This window comes from Grammomys surdaster, unplaced genomic scaffold, assembly GCF_004785775.1.
Source record: "Grammomys surdaster isolate TR1022 unplaced genomic scaffold, NIH_TR_1.0 140, whole genome shotgun sequence".
Lineage (NCBI taxonomy): Eukaryota > Metazoa > Chordata > Mammalia > Rodentia > Muridae > Grammomys > Grammomys surdaster.
In genome coordinates this window covers 408,666-428,332 of record NW_021604598.1, presented here as the reverse complement: position 1 = coordinate 428,332, position 19,667 = coordinate 408,666, and the positions used below count along the sequence as shown (strand labels likewise).

General features: G+C 36.9%; 1 protein-coding gene across 1 annotated transcript; it reads left to right on the top strand.

The window, feature by feature from the left end:
* Positions 1–2,363: 2,363 nt before the first annotated feature.
* Positions 2,364–3,326, top strand: LOC114618167 (olfactory receptor 7G2-like). Its single transcript, XM_028763841.1, has one exon. The coding sequence runs from the start codon at positions 2,379–2,381 to the stop codon at positions 3,324–3,326; it is 948 nt and encodes a 315-aa protein (XP_028619674.1). The 5' UTR covers positions 2,364–2,378.
* The last annotated feature ends 16,341 nt before the right edge of the window (positions 3,327–19,667 follow it).

Here is a 19,667-nt window from a genome sequence, read left to right as displayed (position 1 = left end):
GAAATGTTCAATGCCTATTCCTCAGAGATATGCAAATCAAAATGACTATGAGCTTCCATCTTACCCCACTTATAATGGCTAAGATAAAAAAAAAGAAAAACCTCAAGAGAGAGCACATCCTGGCAAGGATGTAGAGAAAGTTGAACACTCCTCTATATCAGATGGGCATGTAAAGTAGTACTCTGGAAATCAATTTGGAGGTTTCTAATAAAAGTGGGGATAATTCTACCACAAGACACAGTTATTTGGCATATACCCAAAATATACTCTATTATTTCACAAAGCAATTGCTGAACTATGTTTATACCAACTTTATTAATAATAGCTAGAAATTAGAAACAACCCATATATCCCTCACCAGCAGAATGGATAAAGAAAATGTGGTTCATTTACACAATGGAATAATATTTAGCTATTTAAAACAAAAGCATCATGAATTTTGCAGGCAAATGAATAGAATTAGTGAATATCATCCTGAATGAGGTCAACCAGACCCCAAAGAAAATGCATAGTCTGTACTCACTTATAAGTGAATATTAGTATTAGCCATAAATTACAGGATAACCTCGTTAAAATCCACACACCAAAAGAAACAATATAACAGTGAATGCCCAAGACAGGAAGGTTTAATCTTTCTTGGAAGGGGAAATAAAATAGATATGATAGGTAGCAGGAGGGAGGGAACTTGGTTAAAGACAGGATGGGGAAGAGAATTGGGGAGTTTTCAGGTGCAGAGAGAGCAAGTGAGAAAATACAAATTTGCGGTGGGCACACAGGTATCTTTAGTTCATGCCAGAGACCTAGGTTATGGGGAGTCCCCAGAAAATCTGGGGATTACTCTATCTGAGACTCTGTCAGTGGGGAATAAAGACCCTGAAATATTGCCACCTCTTGTAGTCAGACATGATCCCCAGTTGAGGAATAAGGACAGGAACCTAACCACAAAACATTCAACACATAATGTGCCCAGTCTACAGGTTTTCAGGGACAAAAAATGGAGCGGAGATTGAGGCAATGGCCTACCAATGACTGGCTCAACTTTAGTCCTATCCCATGAATATAAACCAACTCCTGAAGTATCAGGAGAACAACGATACTTCATTATGCTTGTAAACAAGAGCCTACCATAATTGTCCTCTGAGAGGCTCCAACCAACACCTAAGAGAAACAGATGCAGAGACCCAGAGCCAAACATTATAGGGAGCTCAAACTGTTTTGTAGAAGAGTTGAGGGAAGAATTGAAGAACCTAGAAGGGTAGGGATTTCACAAGAAGAACGAGTCATCCAACCTGGACCTTTGGGGACTGCCAGAAACTGAAGCACCAACCAAAGAGCACACATGGGCTGGACTTAGGCCCCACCACATGTGTAGCAGATGTGCAACTTGGTCTTTAGGAGGGTCTCCCAACAACTGGAAAGGGGAGTATCCTTGACTCTTTTGCCTGGCTGTAGATATTGTTCTACTAACGGGTCTGCCTGGTCTGGCCTCAGTGGACAGGATATGACTAGTCCTACAGTTACTTCTTGTGTCAGGATAAGTAGGTAGTCTGGGAGTCCTTCCTATTTTCAGAGAAGAAAAAAAAAGAGGTGGGAGAGGGGTTGTATGAGGGGGAATTGTGAGGAGAGAGTCTGTAATCAGGATGTATAGAGAATAAATAAATAAATAAATAAATAAATGTTTAAAAAAGTCTGAATTCTTACATTATTATTATTATTTAATATTTATTAATTTAGAGTTTTATTTGCTAGATACATTTCGTATTGAACAATTATTTCAAATAGAAGAACTATATACAACAAGCATATAGAAAGATATAAGTTCAAAATTAATATAAAAATTATATAGCATGTACTCAAGGCCTCTAAAATGGAACAAAGTGGAAGAAAGACATTTGCCTATTGAAAGGTAGGATTCTGGTAACAAAACGTGGGTAATTCTACTCTCCTAAATCTCTTAGGATGTACACTCATGGGGTCAAAGTGTTAAAAGTAGTGTCAGTTTAATGAGGTTCTTTAGATTTGAAATCTCCCAGGGATATACATTGCTGCTTGGAGATAGTTTGATGATCCCTCCTGAAAAATCTGCTGTGATGATGTTCCTTAATGACCAGGACCTTGTTCATATAGTTAGTTTTCAAGGACAAACATTCAAGAATTCTAAAGTTGGATTACATGTTGGCTGCTACAGCAACCTGGTCTTTATGTTTGTTTCTGGGGATCAGAAGTCTGGGACTCATGCTTCTGTAGCAAGTGCTTCAATAATTGAAACATAGCTTCAGACTTCAGGGATAGTATTCTAGCAAATTCTTAAGTGTGGCAACTGTGTCTGATCCAACATTTCATTAATTTTTCAACTTATCGTCTTCTCTATCAGATTTATGAACGACATGGAAAAGGAAAACCAAACAGATTTTCCAGGATTCCTTCTTCTGGGACTGACAGAAGACCCAAAACTACAGCCTGCTTTGGTCAGCTTGTTCTTTTCTATATATCTGGTTACCATTTTGGGAAACCTGCTTATAGTCTTGATTTCCATCTCTGACTCCCATCTTCATACCCCTATGTACTTATTTCTCTCCAATTTATCTTTAAATGACATCTGTTTAAGCACAAGCACAATCCCCAAGATGCTGGTGAACATACAAGAAAATAATCAAAGAATCACATACAAAGGGTGCCTCACTCAAATGAGTTTTGTCTTAATTTTTTGTGGCATGGAAAACTGTCTTCTTGCAGTAATGGCTTATGACCGCTATATTGCTATTTGTCACCCCCTGAGGTATACAGTCATCATGGAACCCTATTTCTGTGTCCTGCTGATTCTATTGTCCCTGTTTGTTAGTGTTGTGGATTCTTTAATGCACAGCCTGATGGTGCTAAGACTGTCATTCTGCACATACTTGGAAATACCAAACTTCTTCTGTGAACTTCCAAAGATGCTCAAGTTGGCCTGTTCTGATACCTTCATTGATAACATCCTGCTTTATATTTCATCATGTATATTTGCTGGAATTCCTCTCTCTGGAATAGTTTTTTCTTATATTCATATCATGTCTTCTATTTTGAGAATGTCATCATCAGAAGGAAAGCACAAAGCCTTTACCACATGTGGGTCTCACCTATCAGTTGTGTCCTTGTTCTATGGGACAGGTTTTGGGGTATATATTACATCTATTATTATGGATTCATCCAGGAAGACTGCAGTGGCTTCAGTGATGTATTCTGTTGTACCTCAGATGCTGAACCCCTTTATCTACAGTCTGAGGAACAGGGACATGAAGGATGCCATGAGGAAATTCTTCTCTAGAATGAATTTTTTTCTATAATATTTCATTTATTTGGGCATCAATTTCTAGAGTAAGTAAACTAATACAATTTTACCGAACCAGAATTTCCACTCTTTTCGTACTGCATTGCTCTAATTTTACAACAAAAGCACTATGTTTTTACTACATCAAACTTCACAATCATGACATTTTCTGTGGCTCTATGACAGGGAGATGGACACTCATTTCCAGTAAATCTGTTACTATGATTTTTAATCACAGTGCACTTACTTGTGAGTTAAGCATTTCTCAACAAATTCAATGCCATTATAAATAGAATTGATGCATTTATTTATTAGTTGTTTGTGTTGATTTTGAGGGAGTTATCATTGATCAGTGATAGTATCTTCAGACCTAAGAGAATAAAGACCCTAAAGTTGATATCATAGAATAATAGAGTTGTCCATCATTATAATAGGACATTTAATGGTGAAGAACATGTTTGAAGAAGCTTGAAATTCCATCAATCCTTCCTACATATCTTTCCTTCTGGGCATTGGGAATAATATAAAAATTCAAGGGCAGTGTCTCATTAAGGCAGAAGATATACTAAATGTTCTTTTTCAGTCACATTGAATAACTTAACTGTATATCAGTTAGATTGACTACCTTTAGTAGGTTGAATTGTCCTACTACCTGGAAGTAGGTAATTCATGCTTGAAGTAGAAATTCATTCCCATAATTTGTCCTCTGAGTTTTATATGCAAGCCATAGCATATGGATGCCTTTATACATAAAGATGGACACACAGTGGATAGACGATAGCTAGCTAGCTAGCTAGCTAGCTAGATAGATAGATAGACAAACTATAAAATATTATGATGTAACAAAATCTCATTTTACTGATAAATGGAGAGCCCTGACTTATGCAAATTTATCCTTTACCCTCTTCACAGAAATCTTGTATTTTTGTGCCTATAATCTCCCAAACATCCACTACCCCAAATTTGGGGATCAAATTTATTTTAAAGCCTTTGAGAATAAGGAAACTAGAGATGATTTCTGATTTTATGGGAAACTGTATTCATCCAGATGGAGAAAAACCAAGTTCTTTAGGGACATTTCTCCTAGAAAATGTGATATAGTCATACTTTTACTGTGAGTGTGTCTTCTGACAAGTAATGACTATTCCTATTTTCATATGTGTTTTATAAAAATATATATAATTTTATACCTTACACTTTGCCTGCTAATTGGAATGTACCTAAGAGCTTAGGAAAAGTACTTCCCAAGAAAACAAGGAAATTCATGATTATAATTTTCATTCACATGCCAAATATAGAAAGTAGTAAATTATTCTGAATGAATAAATCTACAGCATTTAATTTCATTGTTACCACTTGACAAATTATATAAATAAGTTAATATTTATTGAAAATTGGGCATGAAGGGTAAATACATAAAGAGATGATATAGGACATACAGAGAACAAGCATGGAGTTCTAGAAAAATCAAAATAAAATGTTTTTCTAACTTATTTGGGTTTATAAAAAAAGTTTTCTAGAGAATAAAATTGCAAACTTTAAAATGTGTTAGAAGACTTGATAGACCACAAAATTGCAGGATTGATGATGCTTATTTCTAGATAGAGCTGATTTTTATGAGGGTTGCAGGTTACAGTCCAATGATTGACATTCTTAATAAATCCTCAGGTAATTCTATGGCTTCAGGGGAAAAGAAGACTGTGAAACTTGTTTATTTTCCATTATCACCACTATTTTATATTAGATTCAAGAAATAGTGTGTGATTTAGAAACCAAAAGCTATTCCACTATTCCCATCTAAAAAACTATACTTTCTTTCTTGAGGGTGGTCTTTTCCTACCAAGATACCTGTTTAGCATCCTGTAAATAATATACTAATCATTATTCTAGCTGTGGACTTTGACTCCCACCACTGCATTGCTTTCCATAGTCTTATACTGACCTAAGGTCAGCTTATTCTATTCCAGAGAAATGAGTGAATACCAAAATACATGAAGACATCATCATTTTTAATTGGATAAGAATTTAATACATGAAAATAATGTGTTTGCATGTTTGTGTGTTGTGTTTTAAACACACAGAATCTTTAGTGTGTCCATGTAAATATGTATATGGCCATCCACTGGAATATTGAAAGGCTATTAGGGTATCTGATTTCCAAAGATGAAGGACTTCCTTCCCTTATTCACTACTATATCTCATTTATACCACAAATAATGTTTGTATTTCATGGATCTTTTCCCATCCATGCTAGAACATTGTCTGGTTTAATCTACTGTAGATCTTATAGATGGAGCAAAAGTCCATATGAGCTCAAGTGTTTAATGGTGTTGTCATGCCTGGTAAATACTCTTTGGCAGTACACAACTATTCCATCTGGCTGTTACAATTTCATTGTTTCTCTTTCATGATGTTTCTCTGAGCATGATGAGGAAGTAATGTAGTACATATGTTTCATTTAGGGCTGAGCATTCCTCAGTCTCTTATTTTTTGAATGTAGGCTAGTTATGAGTTTCTGTCTTAGTTGCCATATGCTACAAAAGGAAACATTTCTGATGAGAGTTGAAAGATATGCTAATTTTTGAGTATAAAAATGAAAACATATTATTATGTCCACTAAGTAGAGTTACCAAGATATGTTTATTATTTCTTTTACTTTTGAAATCAAAATAACATTACATCATTTCTCACTTACATTTTCTCCTTCCAAATTGTCTATTCTACCCTATCTTTAAAATTAATTGCCTCTTTATGCAGTTACTGTTTATATATATATATACATATATATATATATATATATATATGTATATATATATACATATATATATATGCATACACTTATATACTAACTATAATCTGTACCAACTGTATAACATTTATGTTTATGTGTGTTTCAGGTATGACAATTTGATATTGAATAACCAATTGCAGTTATTCTTGGGGAAGACTATTTCTGCTCTTTGCATTCCTTTTTTTTAAACTATATTTTGTTCAACTTTATTTTTCTTTTTTGTGGAATCTATTTTTATTTCTGAGTTACAGAGTAAGCGTGTAGAGATACATTGTGTTCTTACATACTTTCATAATTTTATTGAATATTTTATTTATTTACAGTACAGATGTCATCCCCTTTCCCCATTTCCCCTGCCTAGAACACCATATCCTATACCTTCTCTTCCTGTATGCTTTTATACCATTTTGATTACATGCATGTATTCAGGTCAATTCTAGGTTGAGGGTCTAGCAATACAATAGATGCAAATAGTCAAGGAACAAGCAATACAGTAAACACAAATAGTCAAAGAAAAAGCAAGGCATTATACCCAATTATATGAACACTCCCATGATCACATTTCTAAAGGCCTATCAGGATAACCAAAGTATCTGAACCTACTTCCCTGTCCTAGCCCAAGGTCATTTTCATATCTGAAGCCTACTTCCTTGTTCAAGCTTAAAATCTAGATTCCTGTCTGAAATTGCTGCTTTGTTCTAGCCTAAGCTTTAGATTTCTACCTGAAATTAATTCTTTGTTCTAGCCTAATGTCAGCTTCCTGCCTGAAGCCTACTTCCTTGTCCTTGGCCAATGTCATATTCCTGCCAAGCAGCTCATTTCCTTGTCCTTGGCCCATGTCATCTTCTTGCCAAGCAGCCACAAAGGCTCTCCATCTCTCCCCCTTTTTTATTTCATTAACAAGACTGTGCCTGTCTTAGGTCATTCTGATAAGAATGCCTTCCTTACCCATCATGGAATATGAATTATCAATAGCAATGCACTTATGTCTTAGATTGGTAAGGCTCTCTGCAGAATCTTATCCGTCCTTGGTTTGCCAGCCTGTTAAATTAATAATTCTGTCTGGGGGTCCATTATCAGTTTCAAGTCATGTACTTTGGCTGCCAGCCTATTAAAAAGCTTTAACACCATGGATAGGAATAAAAGTATTCCCAGAACAAGAAGGGGTAGCCTGATCAAGCTATATATGCCATTCCTGAGGTTTGACCAAATGGAAATACTGACCTCAAGCCATGGAAAATTTTATTGGCATTATCTGAAGCCTCAAAGCTCAACAGAGCAGCATTCTTTAAATTCTTAATCTCATTATGTAAAGTTAACATAACCAGAGAGGTTATGCCAAATATCAGGATTATGCCAAATATCCTACAGGTGTCTTTGAACTTTTTTCTAATTATTATGACAATCATTGTGAATTTCAAAAGTAACACTTCTCCAATGATATTTGTCATGACACTTGGGATGGTTCCTAACTCTTGAATCCTGAACCTCCTTCAGATAGTTTAAATAGGTTATAGAGCATCATCTGTTGTTCCAGATACCTACATAAATCCTTTTGTATACTAAATATATTAGTAACATTTTTTGCTAAATAACTACCAAAAATAGTTGTCTTAATAATTGTCTCCTTTTGACAACACTATTGTTGAAGCAGTGGTGCTAGCAATTAATGAAATTAAAGTTGTAATACCATCAATAATCAAGACTACTAATCTCTTGCTTCTGCTTAAAGCCTAACACAATTCTTCCCGCACTTTTAAGTTTTTTTTTAGTGAATCAAGGTTTTTCTAATACTCAGGACAGTAAGAAAAAAGTTGGTTGACAGACCCCTGTAACAGACATGCCAGGTTTCAACACACTGACAGAATTGGAAATTATACAGTCAATGTAACTTACAATAAATACTGTAGAAGAGACAAAACCAATTTTAGCTTGACAACTAAAAGAGCCTTGAAATATGCCCTAACCCTTGTTTGAAATCCAGATCATGTCCCAACTTTATCTCTTGGTACCATAGCATCATAGTGAACTACAGTTAACTTCAAATATGTCTCTGACAATGCCCAGATCCAGCCTTCCAAAAGTAGACTGTTATTTACAATTTTGTATTGATTTCTATATGAGTATATGATTGAGTACTAATAGCTTGCCACCTTTAATAAAAATACAAGAGACATTATAGTTTCTCTTTTTGATTTTCTATCCCACAAGGTCTAAAAACTTGAGACAAGGCAGCTTGTCCCATCTGGGATATAGACAAGCAAAGGTGGGTCAGGAACATATGTCCAATACAGCTCCCCAGTCACTATTGTCAGGGCACTCAGCAAGCTCACAGGTTGGCATCATTATTTGTCTCAGCAGCAGTATGTCTCACAAATCTTTTTAAAGTTCCATGGGCCTCTTCCACAATACCTTGTCCTTGAGGATTATACAAAATCCCCATAATAAATTGTTGACAAAAAATCTTGACTGATCGACCACAATTACCAGACACATTATCTATTTTTATTGGATATTTTATTTATTCACCTTTCAAGTGTCATCCCCTTCCCTATCCCCCCAAAATCCCTTATCCCATTCCCACCTCCTCCTACTTCTATTAAGGTGTGCCCCCACCACCCACCCATTTCTGCCTCCCTGCTCTCAAATTCCCCAACATTAGGGAATACAAACGTTCAGGGCCCAATGCCCTCCACATCCACTGATGACTGACAAGGCCATTCTCAAAACCAAATACAAACGGAGCCATGAGTCCCTCCCTTTCTTTTCCCAAGCTGGAAGTTTAGACACTGGGAGCTCTGGTTGAGTATTTTGATACTCCTTTTAAGAAGGACCAAAGCACACACACTTTGGTCTTCCTTCTTCTTCTTAAGATTCAAGTGTTCTATGCATTGTATCTTAGGTATTGTGGGCTTTTGGGTTAATATTTACTTATCAGTGAGTGCATACCATGTGTGTTCTTTCATGATTGGGTTACCTCACTCAGTATGATACTTTCCAGTTCCATCCACTTGCCTACGAATTTCACGAACTCATTGATTTTAATAAATGAGTAATACTCCATTGTGCAAATATACCACATTTTCTGTATCCATTCCTCTGCTGAAGGACATCTGGTTTCTTTCCAGCTTCTGGCTATTATAAAAAAAGGCTGCTATGAACATAGTGGAACATGTTTCCCTGTTATATATTGAAATATCTTTTGGGTATATGCCCAGGAATGGTATAGCTGAGTCCTCAGGTAAGGTTACATTCAGTTTTCTGAGGAACTGCCAGACAGCTTTCTGTGGTGGTTGTGCCAGCTTACAATCCCACCAACAATGGAGGACTGTTCCTCTTTCTCCACATCCTATCCAGCATCTACTATCACCTGAGTTTTTGATCTTAGCCATTCTGACTGGTGTGAGGTGGAATCTCAGGGTTGTTTTGATTTGCTTTCCCCTGATGACTAAGGATGTTGAACACTTTTTTGGTGTTGGTCGGCCATTCAAGTTTCCTCAGTTGACAATTCTTTATTTTGCTCTGCACCCCATTTTTTAATAGGGATATTTGAACGTCTAAAGTCTAATTTCTTCAGTTCTTTGTATATCTTGGATTTTGCCCTGTATCTGATGTAGAATTGGTCAAGATCTTTTTCCAATCTGTTGGTTGTACTTTGTCCTATTGACAGTGTCCTTTGCTTTACAGAAGCTTTGCATTTTTATGAGGTCTCATTTGTCTATTGTTAATCTTAGAGCATAAGCCATTGGTGTTCTGTTCAGGAACTTTTACCTTGTTCCCATGTGTTTTAGGCTTTTTCTCATTTGCTCCTATATTAGTTTCAGTGTATCTGGGTTTATTTGGAGGTCCTTGATCCACTTGGACTTGAGCTTTGTACAAGGAGATAAGTATGGATCAATTTGCATTCTTCTATATGCTGACCTCCAGTTGCACAAGCACCATTTGTTGAAAATGCTGTCTTTTTTCGACTGGATGGTTTTAGCTTCTTTGTCCAAGATACAGTGATCATAGGTATGGGGTTCATTTCTGGGTCTTCAATTCTATTCCATTGATCCTCCTTCCTGTTTCTGTACCAATACCATGCAGTTTTTGTCACTATTGCTTTGTAGTACATCTTGAAGTTCGGGATGGTGATTCTCCCAGAAGTTCTCTTACTGTTGCAAGTAGTTATCACTATCTTGGGTTTTTTCTTATTCCAAATCAATTTGAGAATTGCTCTTTCTATCTCTCTGAATAACTGAGTGAGAATTTTGATGGGGATTGCATTGAATCTATAGATTGTTCTCTGCAAGATGGCCATTTTTACTATATTAATCTTTCCAATCCATGAGCATGGACGATCATTCCATCTTCTGAGATCTTCTTTGATTTCTTCTTCAGAGACTTGAAGTTCTTATCATACAGGTCTTTCACTTGCTTGGTTAGATTCACACCAAGGTATTTTATATTATTTGTGACTATTATGAAGGGCATCATTTCCCTAATTTCTTTCTCAGCCTGTTTATCTTTCATGTAAAGGAAGGCTATGGATTTGTTTGAGTTGATTTTATAACCAGGCACTTTGCAGAAGTTGTTTATCAGGTTTAGGAGTTCTCTGGTGGAAGTTTTGGGGTCACTTAATATACTATCATATCATCTGCAAATAGTGAAATTTTGACTTCTTCCTTTCTGATTTGTTTCCCTTTGACTTATTTTTGTTGTCTAATTGCTCTGGCAAGGACTTCCAGTACTATATTGAATAGGTAGGGAGAAAGTGGGCAGCCTTGTCTAGTCCCTGATCTTAGTGGGATTGTTTCAATTTTCTCTCCATTTAGTTTGATGTTGGCTACTGGCTTGCTGCATATTGCTTTTACTATGTTTAGGTATAAGCCTTGGATCCCCGATCTTTCTAAGACTTTTATCATGAAGGGATATTGAATTTTGTCAAATGCTTTCTCAGCATCTAGTGAGGTGATCATGTGGATTTTTTCTTTGAATTTGTTTATATAATGGATTACATTGATGGATTTCTGTATATTGAACCATCCCTGCATTCCTGGGATAAAGCCTACTTGATTATGATGGATGATTGTTTTGGTGTGTTCTTGGATTTGGTTTGCAAGAATTTTATTGAGTATTTTTGAATCAATATTCATAAGGGAGATTGGTCTGAAATTCTCTTTCTCTGTTGGGTCTTTGTGTGGTTTAGGTATGAGCATAAGTGTGGCTTCATAGAATGAATTGGGTAGTGCTCCTTCTGTTTCTATTTTTTGGAACAGTTTATAGAGAATTGGTATTAAGTGTTCTTTGAAGCTCTGATAGTGCTGTGCACTAAAACCATTTGATCATGGATTTTTTTTAGTGGGGAGAATTTTAATGACTGCTTCTATTTCTATCAGGGTTATGGGACTGTTTAGATGGTTTATCTGGGCCTGATTTAACTTTGGTAACTGGCATTTGTTTAGAAAACTGTCCATTTCATTCAGATTTTCCAATTTTGTTGAGTATAGGCTTTTGTAGTAGGATCTGATGATTTTTTAAATTTCCTCAATTTCTGTTGTCATGTCACCTGTTTCAGTTCTGATTTTATTAATTTGGTACTGTCTCTGTGCCCTATGGTTAGTCTGGCTAAGGGTTTATCTATCTTGTTGATTTTCTCAAAGAACCAGCTACTGGGTTTATTGATTCTTTGTATAGTTCTGTTTGTTTCTACTTCATTGACTTCAGCCCTGAGTTTGATTATTTCCTGCTGTCTACTCATCTTTGGTCTGTTTGGTTCTTTTTGTTCTAGAGCTTTCAGGTGTGTTGTCAAGCTGCTAGTGTATAATCTCTCCACTTTCTTTTTGTATGCACTTAGAGCTATGAGTTTTTTTCTTAGCACTGCTTTCAATGTGTCCCATAAGTTTTGGTATGATGTACCTTCATGTTCATTACATTCTAAAAAGTCTTTAATTTCTTTCTTTCTTTATTCCTTGACCACATTATCATTGAGTAGAATGTTGTTCAGTTTCCACATGAGTGTGGGCGTTTCATAATTTTTGTTATTATTGAAGACCAGCTTCTGTCCATGGTGATCTGATAGGTTGCATGGGATTATTTCAATTTTCCTGTATCTGTTGAGGCCTTTTTGTGCACAATTATATGATCTATTTTGGAGAAGGAACCATGAGGTGCTGAGAAAAAAGTATATTCTTTTGTTTTAAGATGAAATGTTCTATAGATATCTGTTAAATCCATTTGGTCCATAACTTTGCTTAATTTCACTGTGTCTCTGTTTAATTTCTGTTTCCATGACTGGTCTATTGCTGAAAGTGGAATGTTGCAGTCTCCCACTATTATTGTGTGAGGTGCAATATGTGCTTTGAGCTTTAGTAAGGTTTCTTTTATGAAATTGGGCACTCTTACATTTGGTGTATAGATGTTCAGAATTGAGAGTTCATATTGGTTGTCTTTTCCTTTGACAAGTATGAAATGTCCTTCTTTATCCTTCTTGATAGCTTTAAGTTGAAAGTCGATTTTATTCCATATTTGAATGGCTACTCCAGCTTTTTTCTTAAGACCATTTCCTTGAAAAATTGTTTCCTACTCTTTTACTCTAAGGTACTGTCTGTCTTTGTCACTGAAGTGAGTTTCCTGTATGCAGTAAAATACTGGGTCCTGTTTATGTATCCAGTCCATTAGTCTATGTCTTTTTTGGGGGGGAATTGAGTCCATTGATGTTCAGAGATATTAAGGAGGTGAGATTGTTGCTTCCTGTTATTTTTGTTATTAGAGGAGGAATTTCTTGTGTGGCTATCTTCTTTTGGATTTGTTGCAAGATTACTTTCTTGCTCTTTCTAGGGTATAATTTCCCTCCTTTTATTGGAGCTTTCCCTCTATTATCCTTTGTAGGGCTCTGTTTGTAGAAAGATATTGTGTAAATTTGGGTTTGTCATGAATATCTTGGTTTCTCCATCTATGGTAATTGAGAGTTTTGCTGGGTATAGTAGCCTGGGCTGGCATTTGTGTTCTCTGACATCTGTCTAGGATCTTCTGGCTTTTATAGTATGTGTTGAGAAGTCTGGTGTAATTCTAATAGGTCTGTGTTTATATGTTACTTGGCCTTTTCCCTTACTGCTTTTAATATTCTTACTTTGTTTTGTGCATTTGGTCCTTAGATTATTATGTGATGGGAGGTATTTCTTTTCTGGTCTAGTCTATTTGGCATTTTCTGGTCTAGTCTATTTATCCTTAGCTTTGGTCTTCTTATTTTGTCCTGGATTTCCTTGATGTTTTCGTTAAGAATTTTTTGCATTTTGCATTTCCTTTGACAGTTGTGTCAATATTTTCTATGGTGTCTTCTGTACATGAGATTCTCTCTTCTATCTCTTTTATTCTGTTGGTGATGCTTGAGTCTGATTTCTTTCCTAGGTTTTCTATCTCCAGAATCATCTCCCTTTGTGATTTCTTTATTGTTTTTACTTCCATTTTTATGTCCTGGATGGTTTTGTTCAGTTCCTTCACCTGTTTGGTTGTGTTTTTTTGTAATTCTCTAAGGGATTTTGTGTTTCCTCTTTAAAGACTTCTCCCTGTTTACCTGTGGTATCCTCAATTTCTTTGAGAGTGTTATTTATGTCCTTCTAAAAGTCCTCTGTCATCATCATTAGAAGTGCTTCTCAGACGGAGCAGCACTGTGTGAGGGGGAATAGGAGGAGGAATGGGCTACAATCAGTATATAAAGTAAGTAAGTAAGTAAATAAATAAATAAATAAATGATAACAATAAAAAGGGGAAGAAGAAAGCTGACTCTCTTTGGTGGTTTGCTCTTGCTTTCATAAACACGTTCATTCCTACACTTGCATTAAAGTCCACTCATCAGAGTTCCAGTGTATACTGAAGACCATCTAAGAAATCTAATTTCGTGGACTGAAGAAGTATTGGATTCTTGTACCTTCCATTGATATACAGCTATTTTTAAACTAGTTGATCTACAGCCTATAAGACATTCTAATAAATCTTCTCTTCAGATGCAAGTGTTGGGATTTGTTAGGCCCCATTTTGGCCCTGGTTTGGGCCTTGTGGACAAACCTGAGCCTGACTCAAGTTGCTGTGGCCTTGTGGGAGAGTCTAAGCCTGGCTTCAGTTTTGAGACCTGTGTTAGTCACTTCTGTACTCGCGTGACTCAACAAGACCTGCTTGGCCCTGCTGCCTCTGATTGCTGTTGCTGATGTAGAGCTTTGCCATTGGCCCTGTCAGTCACCCTATACCCTCTATCACCCCTTTCCTTACCCCACCAAAACAACTCCTCCTAATGCTCCATGTTTATATAAGCGAGAGGCTGATACATTAATGTTGAGTTTCTGCTTCGACAAGACTCCTGACAGGATGTGCTTCTTTTGGGCCATCGACACTCACCATCCCACTCATCCCCCTCTCTCCTCTTGCCTGGACCTGCCAGAAAGGAGCTGACAGGGATTGTCAAGATTATGAAACTTTTAAAGCTATGTAGGTTTTTCTTTGTGATATTAATATTAATGTTCCACTTTGGGGATAAATGAGCAAGTTTAGATTCTAATTGAAAAGTGATATGTTTGAAAGTCAAGTTTACAAGTGTCTGGTATACTGGATACTTTATGTTACCTTCATATAAGTTGAATCATCAGAGTGGAAGAAGCCTCTATTTTGAAAATGCTTCATAATATCCAGCTTTAAATTATATTCTTAATTAGTGATTGATGGGGGATGGTTCATTGTATTGTGAGTGGAACTATCCCTGGGATGGTAGTCCTGGGTCTTATAAAAAAGCAAGCTGAGAAATTCTCAGGTCTTAAGCCAGTATGTCACACTCTTCTATGGCTACTGTATCAGCTTCCAGTCCCAGGTTCCATCCATGGAAGGGAACAGTACTGGATGAGTTGATTATGAACAGTACTGAAGTATTGGGAAAGTAAGATAAATAAGTCCTTTCCTTCCCAAGGTTTTTTTCAAAACAATAAAAATCCCAACTGAGACTCCAACCTTCCAGGATGTATTCACCTAATTGGCACTGTGACTATAGCTGCAAAGGACCATTCATCTTTCTATCAGGACAGCAATTTCAGAATTGTGGGAGACATAGTATACCAGTGAATTATTTTTCATTTCCTTGCCACATTTCTCTGTCTGTGTAGTGTGTTCCTTGGTCATAAAAAGTACTGTGTGGCATAAAATAACAGTTCACTAAGTATCCTACAAGTTCACAGACAGTAGTTTTGGTAGAACCATTATATGAAAAGAGCAATCCATAACCAAAATATCTCTCCAGTAAAGACAAAATGTTGCCCTTTTCATGAAAAAAGCAGTGTAATATAATCAACTTGCCACAATTCAGTGGCTCATCATACCAAGAAATTGTGCCATATTTGGAGTTCAGTGTTAGTCTCTGCTCTTGGAATCTCCAGCCCTTATCAGCAACTGTAGCCAGGTCAATAGTGAGTCAAAGTCCTTTTTGTTCATCCCAGATATAACTTTCAACTTTTTGATCATCGCCAGTTTGTTCAAGGGCCTTTGAGCAAGGGAGGAGATGGTTAGGAATTATTTTTCATTTCAATGCCACATTTCTCTGTCTGTGTAGTGTGTTCCTCAGTCATAAAAAGTACTGTGTGGCATACAATAATAGTTCACTAAGTATCCTATAAGTTCACAGATAGTAGTTTCGGTAGAAGCATTATATGGAAAGAGCAATTCATAACCAAAATATCTCTCCAGTAAAGACAAAGGATGACTATTTAAAGAATGACCATCTTATAGACTTGGTTATTTAATTCCTCCCCTGCTGAAGTTCCCTTTAGATGAGTATTCATAAGAGATTCACCTATCTTTATATACTTGGCTCATTTGGGGAAACTTAGCTATGTAATTTTTCCCTAGATCTCTTTATTACCATTTTTCTAATCAAGATTATTAAATGTCACTGACCATCCAGGCTCTACTTTTGTGGGGCAGTGGGCTATGAGAAAGCCAGAAAGCTTGGTAGAAATCTTCAAAGCCCCGGAAACCTCGGCCTGAAAAGGGTCACAGGACGGAAGGTTGCTTCAGATTTCCCACGCCAATGGCCCTCTTAGCTTCCGCTTCCCACAAAGAGACCCGTGACCCTTATCACATAGGATAACACCTCCATGCAAATAAGGCATCCTCAAACCCTCAAGCCAAACCAATAGGGGCTACCTGTTCTTTCCCCCGAAACTGTATATATGTAACTCCAGAGCCCAAATTAAAGGTCTCCTGCTGTCGGAGTGCTTTCGTGATCCCTCGCAGGGCCAGTCGCGCATTTCAAAGGACAACTCTCTCCTCTCTCCCCAGCGGGAAGAGTGAGAGCTGAGCTGAAGGGGCTGAAACACCTTTCTTCCGTAGGCTCGGCTCTCACGAGCTACTCCCGGAAGGAGAGAACTAAAAGAGCGGATAACACTTTCTCGCTTTTGGGGACTGGGACGGAGGTCCCACTCCGTGCGACTGAAAGGCGTGTCTGAGCTGTGCCTTGGTTCACGGTTGCACTCTCCTTCACCACCGCCCCCGCCTCTGGGGTTTTCCAGCGACCAGAGGCCGCCATGGAGCACAAGCCCCGCCCCGCCGCCTGTCGAAGGCTCTGGGCCAGCTTGGCCGGCTCCTTCCGCGCCCCGGACCCCAGAGTCTGCTTGCCCATTCCCACTGGCCCGGCCTGGAGCTGATGCCATCGCCGCCTACCCAGTTCGTGGCGGGTGCGTCAGCCCGCGATCCCTAGGCGCGAGCACTGCCTGACATACTTTGGCTACATACAGCCTATGATTCAGTGAACAATCATATATCTGGCCATTTCTCCTTCCAAACAAAATCTACGACTGTGAAAACACAGGAAGTTCTGTCCATTATGAAGATTTACTTTTGCCTGTGTCTTTTTAGTTTATCTCAGAATGATGTCATAATGCTGCAGCTCCCCACTTTTGGATTGTACTTGCATGCCATGCAGAATCAACAGTAATACAGGTCTTATTGTTTTCCTCAGCCAATGGATTATAGAGAACACCACATGAGCTTTTATAAAAAAAAAAAAAGCTTGGCAGCAAGTGGCATTATATTTGGAGTAGAAACTTTAGGCCTTTAGGCAACTTTTTCATGTGACTTGCTTATGCCTTCAGAACTGGCTTGGACTGAATTATGTATGTGTCATTTCCTTTTGGACCTGCCTTCAGTCAAGAGATTTTAGGTCTTTAAACTGGCTTATGCCTGGAAATTGGTATATGGTCTGAGATTCGTTCTTTCCATACTACAATGTAGCCTTTCTTTTATTTGTTTGAGAATGTGTCCTCTTATACAAATCAAAAAATGATACAATATTTTTTATATATTTAATATATAGAAACACCATGATTGATTACCTAGTCTCAAAAGTAAATATGAGTCATGCCACCATTAAATTTGTTTTGTCATTGCTGCCCGTTATGGGTTAGGCTGTTATGGACACTACTTTGTCTGTAACTACAATTACTTTTTCTTTGTTGACTCAGTGATGCCACCTGGTCTCTGCTACCTCAGAGTTCAATTAAACTTATTGCTTTTAATTCATACAACTGAGCATCATAATCTCTGACCCTAAATAATGGAACAACGAAAGGGGCAAAGACAGAGATCTAAATGTGATGGTGTTCCTATCACTACTTTTTGTTTTCTAGAATTAGTGAAGTGAGAGTCTTCAGTCCCTTCTCACTGTGGAACATGAGACTTTACACAACATAGCTACTCAAGCCTTGCACATACTCTGAGACTTAATTTTCTTTCATCAACATTGAAAAGCTGGATATCAGGAGTTTCTAAGTCCTTTATGGTAGGCTATATGTTGACTAGTTCACACTTTTTAAAGAATTTTTATCTGTGTATAGTTGTACATTAAATCTATTGTCTCTACTCAATGGAGTCATATTAAATTAATGATATCTGATCTAGTTTTATAGTTTTTTTCACCATCATTCCCAACCCTTAAATTCTATTTCTAGATATATTATCAAGATTTCAGTTAAATAATACCAAACTCATTAAGCTTTTTAGTTGAGTACTGTATCACTTCATGGACTACATATTCTATCTCCCTGTTAGCTACCTGCTTAGACTTTAGTCTGTTTAAAGGACTAGAGATGGACTCTGAGCAGCAACATTAATAATGTCTTTCCCAGAATCTGCTTTAGTCATTCATGGTTTAGCAGACAATAAAAGATTAATTTCCTCAGTTAGAGGTTAAAGAGTCAATATTTATTGGATAGTAGTTTGAGTTTATCTGCTGAGATGAGAGAGACTGCTTCCCCATATAAAATTAACTGAGAGTCTGAAGGTTCAATGTACTCAGCCCTAATCTGGTTCTTCATACATGTTCATTCCAAGTTACTTTACCACTACCTTTTACCAGCCCAGAATACATAGCCATATTCTTCATCATTTAATGCTTTTGTTTTAGAGACAAAACCACCAGAGATGGGGACTTGAATTTTTATAGAAATTACTACAAACTGATAATTAGGATTTCAGTTTGATTTTCTTTAATGTGAGCTCTGTGGCTACTGAAATGAAGATCATCCTCCAGGGCATACAAAAACCTTAAAATTGTTTATGTGCACTGGAAGCCAGTCAGTTCAAAGTTCAATCACTGAGTTTATTTTGGTTCTTGTTACTTTATCTGGAGATGCTGTAACTTGGTAAATTTTTTTTGAAGCACATTAATTTCCTTTGTTAATTTAACCAGAGACTCTGGGAGCAACAAGCCTGCATCTATTTTTTTTTTTTTTAGTTTTTCCAAAATAATGTAAAGTTTCATATACGGAGTAACCAAACTTCTTGCCTCTTACAATTAGTGAGTCAGGAGAATAAAATTCATTTAACTCCTTAAATTTGTAAAATAGTTCTCACCATGGGATTTGAGGACTGTTCTAGTTTTTAAGATAGGCTTCAAGAAGTGGAGGGGGTTCAATAACTGTAGTTGTAATTAAGTTTGAAATTCCATTACTTAATTATTAATAATTGATAAATTAATTATTAATAAATTATTAATAATTTATTAATAAGTTAATGATTAAATTAATTCCAGATATTTAAGATATACATATTCTTATAATTTTATTGCTCTAGAATCACTTTGGGTACCAAAATGTGTATTAGTCACTATTCTCTCAAGGAACAGACTTGATAGTATACACACACACACACACACACACATGCACACACACACACACACACATACACACATACACACACACATGCACACTTATACAAGCCATTGTCTAGCTACTTTAACTTTGGCTGTCTACCAATGGATGGTCTCATAATCCAGTAGTTGTTCCATCCTGGTGGCAAGATTGGTCAGCAGTATATTCCACAGTCCTAAAGAATTAGGTTTTAATGCCTGAAGTGGAAATTTCTGGATTCTTTGGAGAGTCAGTTGTGTCATGTGGTGTTTTTCTGGAAACTTATGAGAGGATATTTTTCCTGACGCAGACACTTGAGAAGATATTTTACTAAAAACAGGTTGTATTTTTCAGGAGGGAGCTTTGAAAAAGATTATGTGATGTTTTGTTAGAGTGGGTGCTTAAGAGAATACATCATGAC